General features: G+C 37.5%; 2 protein-coding genes across 2 annotated transcripts; one reads left to right on the top strand and one right to left on the bottom strand.

The window, feature by feature from the left end:
* Nucleotides 1-522: 522 nt before the first annotated feature.
* On the top strand, nt 523-5,499 carry LOC134793799 (uncharacterized). The gene is made up of 4 exons (XM_063765476.1): nt 523-677; nt 757-1,206; nt 4,823-5,021; nt 5,296-5,499. Exons 2-4 carry the CDS (start codon nt 757-759, stop codon nt 5,481-5,483), a joined length of 837 nt encoding a protein of 278 aa, XP_063621546.1. The 5' UTR covers nt 523-677; the 3' UTR covers nt 5,484-5,499.
* A 1,725-nt stretch (nt 5,500-7,224) lies between these two features.
* On the bottom strand, nt 7,225-15,205 carry LOC134793798 (lipoamide acyltransferase component of branched-chain alpha-keto acid dehydrogenase complex, mitochondrial). Its single transcript, XM_063765475.1, has 9 exons — nt 15,068-15,205; nt 12,835-12,995; nt 12,106-12,293; nt 11,536-11,657; nt 11,101-11,313; nt 9,964-10,230; nt 9,405-9,533; nt 8,266-8,337; nt 7,225-7,433 (listed from the first exon to the last, which is right to left on the bottom strand). The coding sequence occupies exons 1-9, from the start codon at nt 15,140-15,142 to the stop codon at nt 7,269-7,271; spliced, it is 1,392 nt and encodes a 463-aa protein (XP_063621545.1). The 5' UTR covers nt 15,143-15,205; the 3' UTR covers nt 7,225-7,268.
* Between the last annotated feature and the right edge of the window lie 6,612 nt (nt 15,206-21,817).

The raw sequence follows: 21,817 nt of genomic DNA, 5'->3' as shown, positions 1-21,817 counted from the left end.
TTTGGTAATACTGATTAGATAAGTAAAACAAAAATATTTTTTTTAAATAATATAAAGCATTTGTTTAGGTACACAAAAGCCTCTGCTGACGAAACTTGACTAATACTACGACCTTATTACGAGACGAGTTAACCGTTATAATGTGCTTTCATTACTTCAGTAAGTTTACTGTTGCAGAACTATATAAATGTATTAATACTATACTAACTATTATATAATAAGACACATACAATGGGAGTCCTTGTTTTCAACGCTTTGCGAGTCAGGTTATTCAGCGCATGGTATTGTTGTAATGCACGCCATCAGTTTTACTCATAGTTTTCCTTAAAGTCTTAATAATACAAAATGCCCTTGTGCGTTATGGGTAAATATAGGATTGTTTACGCTTTCATTATTTATCTGGTGTACTGGTACATATAACTATCACACCATAAACTGGTAGAAATATAAAACTGGTATATGGCTTATTATTATAAAAACTATTTTTTACAAACTTTTTAAAAATATATGAAAATACTACTTGTCACTTGGCGCGGTGCCAAAAATTGACATGTTAGGAATGGCATTAGGTGAATAATTTTACTTCATGGACACATTAAATTACTAGTAATTATTTCTAAGTAAAAATGCAAAAAAACTAACTACGAAATTAAACGAGGTTCAAAGGGAATGTTGTGGTATGTATAATAAGCAAAATATATTTCTCCAATAACCGTGAATTATATTTTAAAGATGACGGCACCGTATTGATTTCAGATGGAACGGGGACTAAAATTAGGAAAATGTATTCTCCTTAACACATTTCATTTGGCAGCCGCTGTGAATCGCCACAGCCTAATCTTAGCCCGCTACGCCTCCGCATGGCGAGTCCCTTCTAACTCAACAAAGAAGATACATTTTCAAACCAATTTTACTCAAAATTCAACTGAATTTCATTCCCTTGAACCTATAAAACCCCGAAAGGTCGACTCAAAACTACCATTTCTATCTAAACTTTCAAAATTCGACCTAGTCAATGGCTTCCCGAAGACGATATTTTTCAACAGAAAACCTAAGGATAATAAGCCTGAAAAGAAGAGAGTACCTAAACTAATATTATTACAAAACCCATTTACATGGTTAATGACGAAAATAGATTTTCGAGTGCTCCGAATTATCTGGGATCCATCATTTAGAGAAAAAGATTTCAAAATTGGCACGAAACAGGTAACAGTCAGTTTTACATACACAATGTATTACATAGATTTATTAGCTACATCCACGAAAAAGTAAGTTTATTCACAATTTCATTCCGTGTAATTTAAATATTTATGCTCATTTCAGAACACATTCAATATAAGTATTATATCGACCACTACCTTACCTGTCACATTTTATTAGTGTTGGTCAAGACTCGGGTCCTTTTAATTCCTCTGCTTTAAGACTACTGTGTTTTTCAGACTCACATGATTAAATCGAAACTCGAGTTCTTTTCAACTTGTTAGAGACCCGATTCTTTTGTAATGACTTGAGTCCTTTGCAAGTAACTAATTTTATTCGCAAAAGTTTGTCCCATTGTCTTTAGTTTATACACAATGCATGGCCTATTAGGAACACAACTCATACGATAGTCTCTATTCGGAGGCTCAAGTCCTTTTTAGTTGTGTTTAAAAAAACTCAATAAAGAACTCGATCTGAAACTTAAAAGACCCGTGAAGTTCTTTTAGCTCAGAGTCAAATTTAAAAACAAGTCAAATTTAGACTGAAAAGGCTCGAGTTCCTACCAACACTAGGTACCTACATGTTATTGCAGTTCAGACGTGCGCGATAATGTGTTGTAGTTTGCCGTTGACGTATGGTTGATGTTCAGATAATGGATTTTGTTAGGTATTCAATTCGCGACGAGGGGTCGTGCATGTCGGTGATCTGATGGCGTATTAGAAGTAATAGAACTATAAATATTCAGTTTAATTTGTTATTAATTTGCACTTAATACTGTACATAATTTTGTGCAATAATGTACAGTAGTGTATAATAGTAGGTAGTTTATTTATACAAGAAAAAATTGAGTTAAAATAAATTTCTAAAAATTTTATTTAAACAGTCAGGTTTGTCGTGGGCGTCACAATCACCACTGTCACCAGCGCTTATCTATACATATCTATCTATACATATAATAAAGCTGAAGAGGGTCGAAAGTCTGTACATGGAAGATATTCGAAAATAATTTGGCTGGGGATACTTAGAATCGATAACAGAACACGTTCCAACAGTTTTTAGAATTTTTGTCTGTTTGTCTGTTTATCTGTTTATTTGAACGCGCATCACGTGAAAACGGCTGAACGGATTTTGATGAAAACTTTACAAATCTGTCGAGAAAATCCCCGGCCAGGTTATAGGCTATAAAAATTCAAACCCTAAAAGGGGGGGTAGCCACAACACGCGATTGACTTAAGTTTGCCCCTGAATCTTATGGCGCTTTTCAGGAAGGAGGAGCAAACTTTTTCGCGCCTGGTTGGGACTAAAAGTAAAAATGTACAACTGTCTATCAAATTGCGTTTATTATATCGAAAAATTTTCGCGCTCGCTTCGGTCGCATTTTCAATACCATTCTAAGATGTGATAAAGGTGATATTCGGGTGGCAACTGCAGCAGCATTACGAGTACTCTGTTGCAACGTTACTGCTGCAGCACTGTCAATTTTCGTGATAAAATGATGTGACTGATTTCCATACTAAAAGTAAAAATGTACAACTGTCTATCAAATTGCGTTTTTATATCGAAAAATTTTCGCGCTCGCTTCGCTCGCGTTTTCAATGACATTCTTAGGTATGACAAAGGTGATATTCGGGTGCCAACTGCAGCAGCATTACTCTGTTGCAACGTTACTGCTGCAGCACTGTCAATTTTCGTGATAAAATGATGTGACTGATTTCCATACTAAAAGTAAAAATGTACAACTGTCTATCAAATTGCGTTTTTATATCGAAAAATTTTCGCGCTCGCTTCGCTCGCGTTTTCAATGACATTCTTAGATATGATAAAGGTGATACTCGGGTGGCGATTGCAGCAGCATTACTCTGTTGCAACGTTACTGCTGCAGCACTGTCAATTTTCGTGATAAAATGATGTGACTGATTTCCATACTAAAAGTAAGAGAGTGAGGGTACGTATGAACATCTCCAAAGTAGGCATTCGATTTGACCTTACACGGAGGCCCTTAAAGTCATGGAATAAAATCTTGCTTTCAGGCTTGCGGCCAGCCGATTTTTTCGACATAAGTTACCGATTTTTATAGCGAATTTTGCTCTCTTGCACGGCAGATTTGTCGGCCAAGGCGAGTTGCTCCTTAGCCGCGATCCTGAGACCTAACTGTCAAAGTGATAACACTTTGGCAGTTAGGTCTCAGGGGCCCCGTGAAAGCCGAAAACTAAAAGCATCCTATCAAGTAGCGCTTTCGAGTGAAGCCAAAGAGCAAGCTGTAGAAGAGTCGTGATTACATGCATAGATTCGATTTCAAGCCACTCTTTTGCAGTTCGGCGTGAGGTCTTATGCGAGGCCTTCTGCCTTACGGCAAAGTTGATCTTCTGCCTTAATTACACTTGGGCGTGGATCCAAATCTAAGCTTTCCTCTTTCGCAGCTGGGCCTTCTGCCTTGCTCACATTTCGCCAATTCAATTCACTTGGTCAATTCCAAGCTCTGCTTTCTTGCATCTTTTCTGTATGAAAACAACCTCGCTGAGACCCTTAAATATCGAGCCCTATGCGAAGCTAGGCTGATAGAAAACTGTCCCATCCCTTCTCTGTATGAAATCCTGCATTCGCGCCTGGTTGAGACTAAAAGTAAAAATGTACAACTGTCTATCAAATTGTGTTTTTTATATCGAAAAATTTTCGCGCTCGCTTTGCTCGCGTTTTCAATAACATTCTATGATATGATAAAGGTGATACTCGGGTGGCGATTGCAGCAGCATTACTCTGTTGCAACGTTACTGCTGCAGGACTGACAATTTTCGTGATAAAATGATGTGACTGATTTCCATGCTCAGCTGTAATGCAGCAATGAACGTCACTCAATTTACCAAAAAAAATCAATATAATCTTGATGACCCGAGGGAGAGGGGGCACCATGGTCTAGAAATGCTTAGGGCATCAAAATATCTTAATCCGGCACTGGTCGTTTGCGGAGTCAAACGATTTGGGACTCGCATTTTATACGCATTACCATGCCTTCCCGAAAAAAATCGAATGATTCGCGAAAGTCTCGAAAGTTTCGCATTGAGGTTACAAGGGGCACGTGGTCTTCCTCAGGAGTCTGAAGAAGACCACGGTGAGTGGCGCTCTAGCCAGGCAGGCCGCTTCGCTTTCGCTCGCGCGCGTACACCTTACTGTATCGTCCGATATACACCTACTACTCTGTCGTTTAAATCACGTGTAAAATTTGTATAGGGGCGAAAAAAACTATTGATTTAGGAGTGTAGTTTTATTTAGTGGTACCTAATTGTTAAATAATTTATCTGGACTACAGTCCTCTAGCAATCTAGCATATCCATCTGTCAACTTTACTTCAAGTTCCGCCTCCAGGGGAGAGGGAGAGAAACAGAACAGACCGAATTCCACGCGGGCGGAGCCGCGGGCACAGCTAGTATTTTAATATTTGTACTAAGTCCCTGGGTATGATGAACTAGGTCAATAGTGCTTGGTATAGAAAAAAATATTGCTATGGTATATAATAGTCAAAATGTTCAACATTTCACTAGCTAAAATAAATACTGTCTGATTAAATGAGTTCTTGTATACGTGCTCACTAGTTGAGGTTTACCATAATTAAATCTTTTTTTAGGCCATTTCTCGCGTAACCCACGTGATAAGTGGCGGTCAATACGACGAGCTCAATGGACTGCTGACGAAGCCCGCGCGATCCAGCCTCATGCGGGAGCTGGATCGGAACTGGAATGATCGCCAGCGCTCGCTGCTGGCCTTGAGGCCTAGTGATATACAGATCAGCGCGCCTAGGAAGGTCTACTTTATCAGGATAGCAGGTATGAGTAAGCCCAAAGGCCACGGAAATCACATTTCGAGCGTGCGTTTCGTGGCCGAGGCGTTAGGCTTGATTAGGGAGGGCGTTAGGTTAGGGAATCGTACAAAAGAGTAATGTTTTGAGTCAGCGACGCAACTAGCAACAAATTATCTTATCCAATGTACCAAACTACTTAATCTCTTGTTTTCCTTACCACCCGTACGAGTGTGATTGTATAATCTCACTAGATACGATCATGTAATTTGTAATTTCATATGACATTAATGTGTTTTTAGATAAAAAATACTGTGACGTGGACATGGCTTTCCTGGCGCTCAAATGGGTGCCGGTCAACCACATCGACGCTCTGATCTTCGCCGAAGTCTTCGCCAGGTTTCACCGGGAGTACACCCCTCACTGTATCCCGGAGTGGACCATCGCGTACTTTAAGGTCACCAGGTTCCAGGTCTTGCGACGGCAATAGATGCTTGGATGTTAAACGGGAGTTTGATTGAATGATAACGAGAAAACATCATGTGTTTTATAGTTGACAGTTGGTTTGTTTTACAATGAAAAATACAGTTGTGAGGCTTTTGTGTTGAGGTAATAACGATTAAAGGGAGACTCACGTAAAGGTCCGGGTCCGGACCGAGGCTTCCGATACTCGTTTTCTATGACGGGTGATTGGTGACCACGTGACGCTTTCTATAGAAAACTGAAGTGTCGGACGCCTCGTCCCGGATGAAGTATGGAGAGAATATGGAGCTATTAACCCTTTGAACGCTTTATGTCATAAACACAAACATCACTCAAACGCCAAGATCCCGGGCGCAAGCGAGCTAATGTAAACCCTACTCGTAAGTGTGAAGTTACTTTGACAGCGTCCGCCATAACACCTATAGTGCTCCTTGGCGCGATGGGCGCGACTAGTAACGATACATGTAGGGTAGGTGTTCTTGCCGTTCAAAGGGTTAATAAGGGAAAAGCCGTATCGGTCTTAACTTTTTTTATATAGCTAAACTGGCCAATCTGACCGATAAAGATTGATCATGGTATATTCGAAACGCTATTCGATAACTTTCGTGGAAAAAATCTTTCTAATATAGGTAGAGGTGCATGTAGGCTAATCAAACAATTTCCCGGTTATATTTTTAGCAAACTTATGGTCAATTATCAAGATAAGAAAGGAAAGCTTCAGCGCTCTCTGTGACTGTCTGAATATTTTGACCGTTAAAAATATGAGAAATATAATTGAAAATTATTTGATAATGGCTATATCAATATCACTACCATAAAATATATGTTTCCTGAGAGAGTTTCTACTGTTTTATTATTTTGAAGCTTCTTAATAGGTTGATGATAGACAATCTACATTTTTTATCAGTTATTTATTTAGTTTAAAAAAAGACCGCTTACAGAGACTTCCCACATAAAATTTATATAGAATAGGGAGTATTACTGCAATGTTGTGCAGCATTAGTTTGTTTAGTAAATCATAGAGTAACTTATACATACTAGGCCTTAAACAGTTAACTTTTTTGACAAGTTTTCACTATGACATTGATGCATCAATGCAACGAACCGCATACAGGGTGGCCTACCGCGAAACGCGAAAATCGAAATTTCGTTATCTGCCTCTCTATCGATCGAATAGGCAAGAGTGATTAGAGAGGCAGAAACCGAACTTACGATTTTCTTGTATCGCGGTAGGCCCTGTGATTGTGCTAGTGACACCCTCTACGCAGAGTTTTGCGTAATATTCCCTATTTAGAACAAATGTGGTATAACTTAATTAAAATATTGACAGAGGTATTGAAATGATGGAGGCCAAAGAAAATAAAATTCTTTTAATATATTCAAACAATGTACAAAATATATATTTACGATCCTTGGCAGTATTATCAAAATAAAAATATTAATACATACTCTATTATCATCATCATCTGCCTAGCGTTATCCCGGCATTTTGCCACAGCTCATGGGAGCCTGGGACCCGCTCTGCAACTAATCCCAAGAATAAAAAAAAATACAAATTAAAAAAAATATATAACCTTTGTTTTGGTACTACTATAGTTCACTATAATCACTATAGCTCTAAACTAATAATTAGTAAATTTTGGTTGTCACCTGACGATATGACCTTTTATTTCAACCCATAAAGAAAACTAGCCTTATTGGGATTAGTAGCAAAAAAAGTTGACCATTTAGATTTTACAGCAAAAAAATCCATTTATTATTAATAATATATTTTATATAATAAAAACCGTTGTTATAAATCTAATAGAAGCGTATAAGGATTCTCTAGGTACTGCTTGATTCGGTTGGAGAAGCGTGCGACGGTGGCGCCATCTACGACGCGGTGATCGGCCGCCCAGCTCACGGTGAGGATGTGGGCCTTCACTACGTTGCCTTCGGCGTCGAAACGCGGCAAGACCTGGAAATTAAATGATTTTGAATAAGATTACAAGGAAACCTATGAGAAAGGTCAAGCGTGAGTTGTTCTTAAGAGAAAAAAATATAAAATAAGGGCGCGAGTTCGACTCACACTTAGTCGGTTTTTTCTAAGCTATAAATATTTTGTAAGTAAAGTAGGTAAGTAAGTAAGTAACACTTTATTGTACAGAGGAATACAGGTACATCAGACAGAATATAAATATAGTACAAGGGCGAACTTATCCCTAAGAGTGATCTCTTCCAGTTAACCTATAGGTACCTAAGAAGTAATTAAAAGTATATCTATACCTAGATATATATATTTATACAAATTGGAGACCGAAAAGCTGGCGGCTACCTCGCACAACGTATCAGCATTGCGATACAGCGAGGAAATGCCGCCAGCATCCTTGGTACAATGCCTCAAGGGCCTATTTTAGATTTAAGCTAGTTATTCATTTCGTTTAGTAGTACCACTGTATATATATTGTATGTAAATAAATTTATACAAATACATAGATACTTATAAATATATAATATGACCACACACTTCTTCTTGTAGCAAAATAGTTGAATTTGTGACATAAAATCTTTCAAATTCATTTAGTTTTCCTTGTTCGCTGATTGTGTTTCAACATTATAACAGTAAGATGCAGTAAGTGACTAATGACACACCTCCAACTCGTAACAGGTGTGTCTCACGTATTGTTTAACTTTTTGTGTTAGAATAGCATTGAAATATGAGAAACAATAATGCACAGCAGTAAGTACTTATAATAACAGTGACCAGGAGACAAATACGTTAATGCTATGAATTCGAACAATAGTTTTACCTGTATTTTTCCTAGTGCGCCTATTGACACCTGCGGTGAGAATATAATAGGACTAGCATAGGTTCCGCCAACCTGAAATCAACAAAAAATGCAATGAGATGTAGGTAGAACATTGGCATGTAATACTTTGACCTTTAGGAAATATCTACTAAACTAGGAGCACTTTCTACTAGCAATAGTAAGCAAGATGCCTTGATAAGCGTTAAATACTGCTAAAATATGAGGTGCTTTTGGTTTTATAGATATTTTCCATAGAAGTTCCACGCCAACGATATTTCGGCAAAAAAAACATTTATTACTGTCGCAAAAAAACAGCAATGAACAAAGGAAAATAACAAATAAGATATGTTCCGCATATAGTCGTGTTACTAAACAATCCTCGGTTCTGTTAGCAATCTCAAGAAATTGATATATTAATCCTTTTCCACATGCGTGTCAATAACATTAGTGTTCTTATTTATGGTTCAAATTAGATTGAACTCACGCAAAAATTCACTTGTCTTCAAAGGAATCAACAAAACTTATTTTTTTTGGAATATAATTGGATCTTTTTGGTAAATCTTCTACATTGGTGCGGCCTGGAAAAGGGTTAATTTTGGACCTCTTCACTTTCCATATTTAATTTATGACCATGCAACTTTCAAAATTCGAGTCTGAATCGAGGGTATCGTCTTGGGTGTTCCCATTCGTTTTTCGTCAAGTTCTTAAATTAGTCCTATTCTGCTTTCGTCACTCATTCTACATTGAAAGCCACCGACGATTGTGACGAATGTAGAATGAGTGACGAAAGCAGAATAGGACTAATTTAAGAACTTGACGAAAAACGAATGGGACCACCCAAGACGATACCGAATCGAGTTCGTACCTAATATTGTAACTTGATTCAATGGATATCCATTTCCATCCATCCATCCATCCAATGGACATAATATATAAGTACATCATCACCTGCCTGACCCAGAAACGTAACGTCAATTAAATTGTCAGATGACAATTGCCAATCTGGTGAAATACGGGTCTGGTTTGGTGCATTGTATAGTGTATACACTGGCTATTTGCCTCCAAATAAAGGAGAAATATCTGAACCTCGGTCTTCGGTCATTTAAAAGCTTTAATGTATGTATTAAAATGATACTTACCACCCCGACGTTTGACAATGTGAACGTTCCTCCGCTGAGATCATTCAGTCCGAGTTGCCCTCTCATCCCCTTCTCCTGTAGAACGTTCAGCTCGCGCGCTATTTCCAGTATACTCTTATTTTGTACATTCTGAAAATATTTACATTATGTACCTACTTGTTATTTGTTTTATTTTATAAAATCAGAAACACGCCTAAACTATCGCAAACTACTGACTGTCATGTATATGTTATGTGGCGTTCCATGCTTAAAGGGTCCTTACGCTAGATGTGCACATATGTGTAATTTCAACTTTTGTTCTGTCAGCGAACTTTAAAAAATATAATTAAGAAATATGCCGATATTACTGAATGGTAGACGATAACATAAAGTTTGCTCGATAAAAATGGCATTGAACATTTGAACATTTAGTAATTAGTCTTGCTAGACTACCAATTTTTAAACATTCTTCGCTCTGTTGTATAGGATACCTATACACGTCAGATACCAACATGTTTGACAAAGTATTAATCAATATTTTTTTACAAATGTGACTAAAGAACAACCACATCGTAGTTACCTTAATAACAGGCACAACCAGACCATTTGGCGTATCCATCCCCAGCCCAATATTGTGGCTCGCTTTATACGTGAGTGTCTCACAGGCTGCGTCGGGACTGCTGTTCAATACGGGGTACTCCGTGAGGCTTAGCGAAGCTGCCTTCACTATGATGGGCATGTAGGAGAGCTTTACACCTTGCCGCTCGGCTAGGGATTTAATGCTCTGTCTGGCTTCGAAGAGTTTTGTAACGTCGTATTCGTCGCTTAGAACTAGATGAGGAATTTTCTGAAATGAAAAAAGGTCCTATTTAACATCTATTTTACCAAAAATTTGGTCTTCCTGTTTGTAGTAGGTACCCAAAAAAATGCGACATTGGAGCAAGAGAAACACTTGTAGGGAATCCTCATACTGTTTCTCCTGCCCCTAAACTCTAAATCATAATTAGATTCCAAAAAAAGTAAGACAATGTTGCCACTTTATACTAGCGCGTCTTGTATTTATGTAAAAATAAGTAAGTAAAAGTACTGTTTTAAATCGTAGGAGTAAAATTACCAATAAATAAATTATCTTAGCGTGTTTATTTATAAAAAGGAATTTACTATTTTACAAACAAATTATTGCAGTGGTAACATTTTTTGGAATCTAATTATGATTTAGAGTTTAGTAGAATAAATTATTCACATGACCTTATATCTTTTCAAAAAGATACAAAGTTATTAATAAAAGAAAGAGTAGTTACGTCGTCCGAACGTTTTAACCGCGTCACTTTCGAGGACAAGTTTTTAACGAATTGTCTACAAATTTAGATTGCACTGGATTTAGATAACAAAATCTACCGAATCTATAATCAGTCAATTTGTGAATATCCAAGTAAGATTTTCGAAACAAAACCTAAATTATCACCTTTTTAGAAAGCTGCGCCGGTCCGTCACCGTCAACGCAAGCTCCTGATGACACTACTCGGTACGGAGTGAAACATGTCGAGCGTTTTTCGACTTAATATATTTAATGTGTCTGTGTCTCACGGAAGTTTTGTTATTAAAATTTTTAGAAAGCTCATCATTTATCTTGTTTAAAGTTGTTTGTTACTTGTTTTATGATGAATGGAGATCACAACAACTTTTTTTTTATTTTTCCTTCAATTAAGATTCTCACCATAGATTCGGACATTGACTTCACCATGGCCTTCATGAAGCCGGTAATCGGCACCGTCCTGTCAGCTGGCTCGGCCTTGGCCGGTGTTTGCACAGTTTGCACGGCGTCTGGCACCTCGTTTGATTTTTCGGCGCTGATACCCAGGTGTGCGAGTACGTCCTCTTTTAGGACGCGGCCGTTGCGGCCTGTTGCTTTCACGGTGCTCAGGTTTACCTGAAAATTAAAAGGTTTGACGTGATGAATAAGAGTAATAAAATATAAGTTTACTAATAGAAACTGGAGGAATTTCAAATTATTTGAGGCCAATTCAAAATTTTGTTTTCACATCAAAATTATATCTAAATGATGTCAGACCGTGCGCTCGCTCGCGGTACGGACATTTACGAGAAAAAAGGGCACAAAAAAAAAAAATTCTCAAATAAAATCAAAAATCACTTTGAACTGCGCAGCTATTCTTCTGACAGCTGGTGTGGTCAAAACTCTAATCCTTTGACTGTCACTTGTTACTGGAGCGGCAGCATCTTTCTTTACTTCTTCAGGCGGACTCGGTGTAGAATCTGAAATAAATAAATAAATAAATATTAGGGGACATTTGATATTTTGATAGTTTATTTAAGACTTTCAGACCAGCGTTGTACCTATTGATTGATGGGATTAGAACAAATTAAACTATGTTTTGAATACATTATAGAGGGCGCCATAAGCCCTCAGGAAATTGCATATACTTGGAAAAATTCGACCCATGCTGCCGTGACCCACGTGGCTAAGGAGCTTAGGCATCTGCCGCGATAGCAGAGGACGCTGGTCGGATCCAGCCCTGGACACTAGAAGCTTTGGTCACTTTTTCTTCGTACTTATATGAATTTATTTCGGTATATTATTTCGGTATATGAATCAACGATAAAATATGTCAGCAGCACTAAACTTGTCACCCCATCAGATAACTGTCACACTTTTAACTTCTCGCTAACTTTGAATCTAACCTAAGTTACTAAGTTAACTTACCTTCGGCGCCATCTTCTTCAACTTCTATATCGATAAGCGGCTGCCCCACGTATGCCGTCTGATCAACATCAGCGTACAACTTTGTGATGGTGCCATCGTACCGACTTGTGATGGTCACCGCCGCCTTGTCGCTCTGCACTTCACAGATATTGTCGAATTGCTGTACTTTGTCGCCGACTTTGACGAACCTTTAGAAAATATTTATGTAGGTATATTCACGTATATTTGTATGAATTAACTTTTTCTTGTCCCTCGTTGCCATGGCTAGGGTCACCTGGGTCACTTTGAAAACCCTGACTTATTGGTATTTAAACCACCAAATGGGTCTTCTACTAAGGATGTTAGTAGAATGTATTATAGCATTTTTTCTAAACAGACAATACCATTATTATTGACGCCTAGCTGACGGGACAGAATAACAACAAAAAAAAGGTGAGCCACCCATTTTATACTACATTACTTAACAACAAATATAGTATTTTTAGCACTGTAATTCAGTGAGAGTCCAATTTCATTTTACTCCTTGGAATTTATTTTTCTCAAAATCTGTTCTAGAGATACCCATAGCTTGATACTATTCGGAACTGAAAGGCCTTTGAGCTAGTAACCTTCAAATGTGGCATTACACTCATAGTTAGACCCATAGCTCACATGACAATTTTGTCTGATTTAAAATTTAGATCTTTGGGTTGATAACCAAAATCAATAATTCTTTATTTAAAAACTCACCATTCTTTAATAACAACTTCTCGTATCCCCTCCCCGATGTCCGAGAGCTTGAACGCTACAATCTTGTCCAGTATACTTGTCGTGTGGAACGGTCTCCCCACTCCTCCCAACGGGGATGCTTGCAATCTGATTGATTCATTGTTTCTCGGCCCCAATCTATCCTGATGACAAATTTTAATTAAGAACATTGTCTTGAAGCGGCATGCGGCAAATCTAAATGATATTTTTAAAGTTTTTAATGTTTAGGTAGGCCCTAAACATTTATTATGGTTGTGTCCGACTACAATATGGCGCTTACACCATTATTAACGATGCTCCGATATAAATGCAATGCCGCGCGACGCTGTGCGGCGTAAGCACCATCGACAATAAGGTCCCTTTTCATAGATAATGCCCCATATTACGTCTACCAATTCTTACCGAGTGTTAATGGTAGGTGGAATACGATAGTCTTTATATTAGGTAGTTATGAGCTTATGAGTAATGGATTCAGTCAGAACTAAAGTACAGTTGGTGGCCTATTAAATTATTAATTCCTTGTTATCCATTTGTAATGTATATGAAGCTAATCAGCTACAATATCATAACCAATCGGTTATGATCCATAACAACTTGGTAACAAGAAATTACTACATGAATAAGCCTCCAGGAGTCCAGCGCTGGACTAGAGCCTCTCAATCCTATTACGAAATCGATAGTAAGTATCCAGAGCCAGAACTTTTAGCAACCCCGTGCATGTAGTGTAAACAAGCCCTATACTTATGATAAAAATAAACATTTTCACATATTTTATAAGAATTTGTACGATCTTCAATAAACAATCTCAACATGATAATTTGATGTGTTATCACGCTTTGATTACGCCCATTATTTAGTTATTTTGACAAAAAATTGAAACACATCTTATCAGCTCATTGCGTTATCTTATAAGATACCTACGCATACACATTACACAAATTTTAATAGGTACAGTTAAAAGTTTAAAACTATATCTGTCGTTATTAAAAACAACTGATTGTACTATTTAATACAAGTTGTTTGTTGCTATGGCATTTTTACTCTACATACTTCAGGAAGGGTTATAAATGTTATAATTTTAGCATATTATTATGTGTGTGTGGTGTGTGTGTGTGTGTGTGTGTGTGTGTGTGTGTGTGTGTGTGTGTGTGTGTGTGTGTGTGTGTGTGTGTGTGTGTGTGTGTGTGTGTGTGTGTGTGTGTGTGTGTGTGTGTGTGTGTGTGTGTGTGTGTGTGTGTGTGTGAATGAGATGTCAATGAATTCGTAGGTATTTATAAGTTACAAGGCAAATATATTTAGCGGACTTTCAAAAATAATACTTAGGTTTTGTACAAAAATAAATATTCCGTGCACGAGTTTGGTGTGCAAAACTAAAAAGGCACTGTCGAGTTCTAATAGTATTATCAAAGGTATTATGTAGTATAATTATATAGATTATGGAAGTCAGCTAATTTTTGTTTTTTTTTATTGATATTTATTTTACGTTCCTATTTTTATTTGATTTAGTTACGTGCACCAATCGTAATTTTTATTTTTCTTATATTGAATATGAACTTGAAGTTTTGTCTATGGTACTAGCGAACATGGACGCAAAATTTGAACCCATTCAGCCATTCACATTTAATAAAAGTATGAATATTTGAAAGTAATAGGAAAGTAGGCGGGCCTTCTTTGCCGCAGGTACTTTACTTACATGTCGCCAGCTAGGTATGTAAAGTATGTAGAAACGTGGCAAACAAGTCTTTATTTACTATTTACTTATCTAAAGTTTCTTTAATTAAAATCATATCGCCGGCACTACCCGTTCATTGTTGTTAATTATTGGTTTCCTGATATCCAAAGGTTGTCTGGAAGCACTTCTTTTTAGCGATAAGACCGACTGTTCTTACCTTAATTTGTATTCTTATCTGTTTTCCCTTTTTAACTATGTGGTGCACAATAAAGAGTATGTTATTATATTATTATTACATGCTCACATCTAAATTAAAGACCACTTCAGAAACCTGACGAAGAATACGAGTTCATTTTGTATGTTGGCTGTAATGTTTTTAGCCAGTGTGTAACCGCCATACGATAAATAAATGTAATAATGTAATTAAGTTATTAAGCATGTCAAGTGATGTAACTTTCTGGTTTAAACCGAATGTAAACAACCCAATCAGTTGCACCGTGAACCGGCAAATTGTGTTATAGTAAAATCAGTCACAATACTTACGTTTTGAACCAACACACACGACATACGACACTTATTCACATTTCGAATGCTCACTATCGTTCTTAAAATCGACATTGTTAAATTATATGTTTATTTATTATTATAATACGAGCATGACGTAGCCGGGCGGTAGGCTCGGCGCTCTGATCATACTGACTTAACTTATCACTATCAGTAACACAGTGAGGCGAGGTTGCCAGCGATATAATTATGACAAACATGTATAAGCTACTTTAAAGTAGAATAATCCTTATTGTTAACAGATAAGGTCTTATTTAGAATGCATATAAATGAAAATAAGCACTTTCGATTAGTCGACCGCGTGGTCGACGTAAGCGTTCGAAGACCTCAAGGTCAAGGAATATATTACGATATAATACATTTTTTTCTATAAACTATTATTCTGAGTAGGTTTAGTAGCCACCGTTATATTAAAGAATGAATTCACTTATTATTTATATTCACTAACAGGAGATGCGAACGAGTTAGCATACAATGAAATGTTTGACCCTAATATGTTTAAGGTACCAAAATGCTAAAATTTGTTTTCTGTTATATTTATATACCTACTTAAATAAATTCCTCATTATTATGGCCCCTGACTCGCAAAAGTAAGAGAAAATGACGTGGTTCACATATAAATAAGTTATCTTGTGATAAGAGGCGACGATGTCGTAACCAAACTGTAAAATTTTGTAATTTGACATGTCGCCTGTCCTCTTCGAAAAATGTAGGTACAGTTCAACCGTAACTTTGACGCTTTACTCACGTAGTATGTTACGTTACATATTATGTCGAGTCAAATCGGCCCCAACATAATAGGCCAAGACGAAGTAATTTAAATGAAAAACAATTTTATAAGCAATCTTTTATTAAAGACGTAATAAACATGTTAATAAAGTGAATAAATACAATAATATATCTAATAAATAACTGTAAATGTTATGCATGATTTGATGCGGGCAACATAGTAGAATTACTGAGTACTGGCTTCACTAAACACATTTTCTTTCATTCACGACTCCTAGTCTACAGGCCCGTTTACTCATCATTAGTGATTAGTTGAGTTCCAACATTATTTAGCGGCAAGTAGCGAGTAGCTAAATATTGATAAATTTACTGTCAAAAATCGTTTGAATAAACGTATGAAATCGCACTAAGCACTAACCAATGTGTAGACGGGCCTCTCCAAATAGCTAACGTGTATCACAGAGGCGCTCCACTAAGTGACGGCTACGGCATTATTCTGTGGGGTCGACCGCCCGGACCTTCTAGCAGATTAGTGTACCATCCCTTACAAGGATTTTACTGTAGGGGCAAGTGTTGTACAACCCCTGAGGTACCCCCCCCCCCCCTCCTGCATAGAAGTTTCTACGCTGGGAGGGGCGGGGGAGGGGGGGTTACCTTTTCTCTGCAGCTGACTGTACGTGTGAACGCTTTTATATATGCGACACCATTGATATCTTGTTCAATAACATCCTGATCACAACGAATGTATCCGTGAAATCTGGCAGCAAGCCATGCACGCCTTGCGCATTTTCTGATTTAGGGCACCTTGTGGAGTAAATTAGAAACTTTAACTTGGAGGCTATTGTGCTGCCCCTGCAGTTCAGGCACACGCCTTACTGTTAAACGTTAAACTCTAATATGCTAGAGGATCCTAAAGGCTTACTGGACCTTCCAGCCATTTAATTAAGACTAACATTGCTATTTTATCGAAACTAAACAATTCGTCGGACACATATAACTACTTATGAAAAATCAAACTTAGATTGTACTGGCGCCATTCACACACAACTATGAATATCGGTATTTATCACATCGTAACTGCTTCAATAATGTAAGTAACGTCTACGTAATGGCCCAAACATAAGAGCACTGCACACTTAGTGTTCTGGAACACCCTTAATTTGTGAAGTGAAAACTTCTTTAGCGGCGCTGTGCACTTTTTGTGATGGGAAAAAAATGTTAAACTCGCGACAGGTCACGTGACCGTAAGATTCGTAAGACGTAAGACGGACACGTGACCTGATCGAAAAACTGTTACAATGTCATTGAGTTTTCACTTCTGCCGGCACTCCCGGAGTGCAAGCCGTTGTTTTTTTTACACCCGCAGGCGTATTATGGTCATATTATCACGCGCGACACGACTTGATAGAGCATATATATCACTTACTAACGCTGCATATAACAATTAGTCTTGCGATTATAAAACTCTTGAATGTACATTATAAGACGAAAACTAATTTCGGGATGTACCAAAACACTGTGCTATCTAACTTTCTTTTTAAGACAACTGTAGATAGTTTTTAAATCAAGCCCTGTCTGTAAAGTTCGGGCATCTTAAAATACTTAAGTTTATTATATTCGTCTTGAATAACATCAGAATCTCTCATTAAGCAGACATTAGGGTTCGACATTTGTACAGTAGCCCTCCTGGCACGCTAGCGTTTGTCTTTTACGTAAAGTATGAAAGGTAAAGTACGGTACACCTGTGTCTACTTTTAGGGGCATGTGTCCAAATCTCAGAACAGGTGACATATGCCCATGGTAATTATGTCCAAACGTAACTGTAGACTATGCGCTTAAATGCGCTTACAGTATTCGTTTAAATGTTCATTTTACGTCTTTCTTAAGCGCCTTAGCGTAAGAAACACATGCATCGTCAATTCGTCATTTATGTGTCGGCTTCCGATCGTAATATCCGCAGGATCGTAAAGTTTCTGTATAATGTTTTACGGGAGTCAACTAGTCGCATTAAACCTACTAGATAGGTAAGATAGGTTTGTTAGTAGCGATTGCAAATCCGTGAACATTTTTCAAATCCGGATTTTCGGATTTTGGTTTGACCGAAATCCGAAGTTCGGATTCAATCCGGATTTTAAGAAAGGAATATGTGGCATAAAGGCAAAGTGAAACAAACAATCAAATTAAGTTGTTTTTATTAAAAATAAAAAACAGAATGCGTACACTGCTACGCCAATAACAAAATCTTTAAAAAACAATAAAAACAAAATACATACGTACACTCCCAAGTAACAAAAGGTTCTATAACTAAGGCATTTTATCACCAAACAGTGATATAGTAGGCCTATAATGGTAACCATTGTGACTGCTTGTACTATGAAGGTTTTTAACAAAGCGTTTTGTTTCTATAAGATTAAAGACCTTTTAAGTACTATAATTTAGCTCTTAGAACGCTTATAGGATCATACAAAAGAATCTTTAAAGTGCTGCACTGTAATAGATATGCAAAAAGCGATTATGGTACTATTTAATACTATAGACGACTTTACTGATGCTTTTATGTACCTATTTTGCACTAATAATGCGTCAAAGTAACTTTTATAGTACATACTAGTATTGTAGCAGTATCGTAAACACTATTAGAGATTCAATCTGCACTATAAAAGGACTTTGCACGACCATTAGGTAACGTATTAGCTTTTTAAAAGCTCTCTTAACATCGCTATAAGGCTAGAAGAGTTCTCTAAAAGTCATGAAAGGTTTTCTATAGTGCTATATAGTACCATAAAAGTTACCTGGTACGTTGCTAAATAACTTAAATCGTAACTTAAAAAATGGCTGCTGTTTTCTGCCATAATAGCACATTAGCGGCACGGCTGGAGCCTATGTGTACTATAGCAGCCACAGTTGGAACAAGTCCTTATTTTATTTATTTTAATTTAATTAAAACATGAAAATTATGAGAGCGCATTGTCAAATTTGAAAGCAGCATAATGATTCTATCGATACAATTATTTTCGCATGTACAATGTACCGGCATAGTAACGGTCCACAAATGCTTTTTAGTACATCCTTTTTATTACCTAAATACAAATGTCACTTTAAGGAACAATGGCGAATGAACTTATTTAATATTTTAGGCACCCACGACGCAAGTATGATAAAAAACCGGCCAAGTGCGAGTCGGACTCGCAAACGAAGGGTTCCGTACCATTATCTATAAAAACGGTCACCCATCCAAGTACTGACCCCGCCCGACGTTGCTTAACTTCGGTCAAAAATCACGTTTGTTGTATGGGAGCCCCACTTAAATCTTTATTTTATTCTGTTTTTAGTATTTGTTGTTATGGCGGCAACAGAAATACATCATCTGTGAAAATTTCAACTGTCTAGCTATCACGGTTCGTGAGATACAGCCTGGTGACAGACAGACGGACGGACGGACAGACGGACGGACGGACAGCGAAGTCTTAGTAATAGGGTCCCGTTTTAAGTTTTGGGTACGGAACCCTAAAAAGATAACTGGAATCGTTTACGGTGCACAATAGCACTATAAACATGTTTCATTGGTTACTTTTATAATTCCTAATTGCGACATAAACGTTGCAGACAGCACTATTTTAGTACTAAAGAGCGTTTCTCGTCACTTTTATATTTCAACCATAGAGCTGATTTATCACCGTGAGAGCCTTTATGTAATGTTTATAGAATAAATCAGTCATAAAACTAGGGCCTATCTGGGGTTTTGTAAACGTTTACAACACCATTATAGTGCTAATCATGAACACTAATTAGGACGCTCCAAAACGTTCTCAGGACTTTTATAGTACCAAATTTTGTTACTTGGGCTGCTACGCCAATAAAAAAAGCGGACGCGGGGCAAGCATACAGGTGCGAGCGAATGCGCGACGCCCAATGCCCGGCTGGCAATAGCTCTCCCGCGTTACCGCTTCATGTACACCGCTTTTTATTTCGCATTAGCATTAATTTTGAGCAAATTAGTACTGGTGGGAAAAAATCCGAAAAACCGGTTTTTTCTTTTCAAAATCCGAATTTTAAAACGGATTTTCAAACGCTCCGAAATCCGGATTTTTGAACTTCGAATAATCCGGATTGCAATCACTATTTGTTAGGATGATTCAGATGCCCGAAGGGTAAACTGTCCAGAAATAGGTGCCCCGTCGGGCTCCGTCGACTCAAAACGAGACAATGATTTTCGCGTTTCACGATATGCCTAAGAGTTATATGGATATTATGATCGGCCGCCGACATATACATAGGTATGAGACATGCGTTAGTCGCATGATGCATTAGACGCAGATGAAATCACACGTGTGTGGACATATCTTGAAGCAACAATCGTCTCTCTTAGTTACATTCTGACTAAACGTTTTAAACAATAACGTGCCAGGGGGTCAGATAGCTTATTAACTTACCAATTAATAAACGAATGTTATAAAGCATTGAAATAATTTGCTCCCGATTTTGTAACATTAGCATGTTCTTTTGGCCCAGTTCTATAATGATCAGGGTGCGTAATAGCCAACATACCAATCGCTTACGCTCTGTAGCGAACGAAAAGCAACAGTCACTGTCGCACTAATATGGAGGAGTGATAGAGAGAAACAAAGCGTTTCGTTATCGTAGCGCAAACGATTATCACCTCGGCTAGGCACCGTGAGATAAGTAAGATATCATCGGGTAATTTCAGAAATTGGGTAATCCCGAAAATTATTTAAAAATCACTCGTATTCTATTGTAATAGTTCGAAAAGGGACTCTCCCTTTGAAAAAAATAATCGCGAAATCATTCCTCTCCAAATATCTTTCGGCTCCTCCAAGTTGTCTGTGTTTTATGAAAAACAGATTTTTTCTCGAGATTTCGGGTTGGCCCTATAGTCTCACGAGTGGCACTAGTAGTGCTAGACTACTAGTACTAGTAGTACCTAGTAGTAGTAGTCTCATTATCTTCATCACTTTAACTTTGTACATGACCCCGTATTCATCTAATAGTAGGTACAAGCTAACAATATATCAAATATGTTATTTATGATCATTATAAAACTGAGCTCTTGATTGTGATACCCTATATTCAGAGCCTTGCCAATAATATATATTATGCTTAGATACAATGTATTGCTGTTTTAATGTTACACTCAAAAAGGCTATACATACTATGGGGTCATCCAGAAATCATGTGATCATATTTGGCCTATTTTTGTCCCCCCTCCCCCCTTGGTGATATTTGGTGATTTTAATTCGTGATATTTTGGTAACTCCCCCCCAACCGATCACATGATTTCTGGACGACCCCTATGGCTTATTGCAATTAGGGGCCAGTTTGATTCGACAAAATAACAGAGTGATATGACACAATATTATTATTACATTTTCATAAAAATTGCGATGTTGCCATATAGCGTCTACATAGCTACAATATCATACCACCTTCTGTCACTTTCTCGAGCCAAATTCAGACGTCATGCTCTCTGGCAACCCCAAAAACGCAATGTGGGGTTGTCAGAGAGTTTGACGTAATATGAAACAAAAGTTATTTATAACACAGTCGCTATAACAGTAGATAAATAAACGAAAATTACTATTATAATAAATTCCTTTTAGCTTCGTAACATATACTATATCGTTTCAATTATTTTACATTAAATCACACGGTAACTTCGAAGAGGTAATTAGAGTCCGTCTGAACTAACTTTGCACCGACTTGAAGAGAGGGAGTATTATTATAAACGTCATACTCTCACATTTCCAATCTTAAATTGCAAATTCCGCGCAGAGTTAGCTTGGTCCGTCTCTAAGTTCAGTTTAAATAAATAGCTAGCCACAACGAGTACACTGGAAGACTACACGATGAAAGTGCTACAACATGCGAATTGACACGACCCAACAAACATAGGGCTTAAATTTATCACGCTTAACAATACAGTGACCAACATCGAGATCCTTTAGGGGCACCCCACATACATGGAGCGTTGCCGTCTAGTTA

This window comes from Cydia splendana, chromosome 9 (assembly GCF_910591565.1).
Source record: "Cydia splendana chromosome 9, ilCydSple1.2, whole genome shotgun sequence".
Lineage (NCBI taxonomy): Eukaryota > Metazoa > Arthropoda > Insecta > Lepidoptera > Tortricidae > Cydia > Cydia splendana.
Note: the sequence above shows the minus strand (reverse complement) of the source record. Positions and strands in the feature narration are given on the sequence as shown.

Bases quoted from the DNA above. Each gene is read 5' to 3' on its own strand.
- LOC134793799 (XM_063765476.1), top strand. From the start codon at position 757: ATGGAACGGGGACTAAAATTAGGAAAATGTATTCTCCTTAACACATTT. The intron at 1,207-4,822 runs GTAACAGTCAGT...ATCTTTTTTTAG, and splicing joins TCAAAATTGGCACGAAACAG to GCCATTTCTCGCGTAACCCA. The intron at 5,022-5,295 runs GTATGAGTAAGC...ATGTGTTTTTAG, and splicing joins CTACTTTATCAGGATAGCAG to ATAAAAAATACTGTGACGTG.
- LOC134793798 (XM_063765475.1), bottom strand. From the start codon at position 15,142: ATGTCGATTTTAAGAACGATAGTGAGCATTCGAAATGTGAATAAGTGT. The intron at 12,996-15,067 runs GTAAGTATTGTG...ATTTGTCATCAG, and splicing joins CGTGTGTGTTGGTTCAAAAC to GATAGATTGGGGCCGAGAAA. The intron at 9,534-9,963 runs GTAACTACGATG...AAATATTTTCAG, and splicing joins TGGTTGTGCCTGTTATTAAG to AATGTACAAAATAAGAGTAT.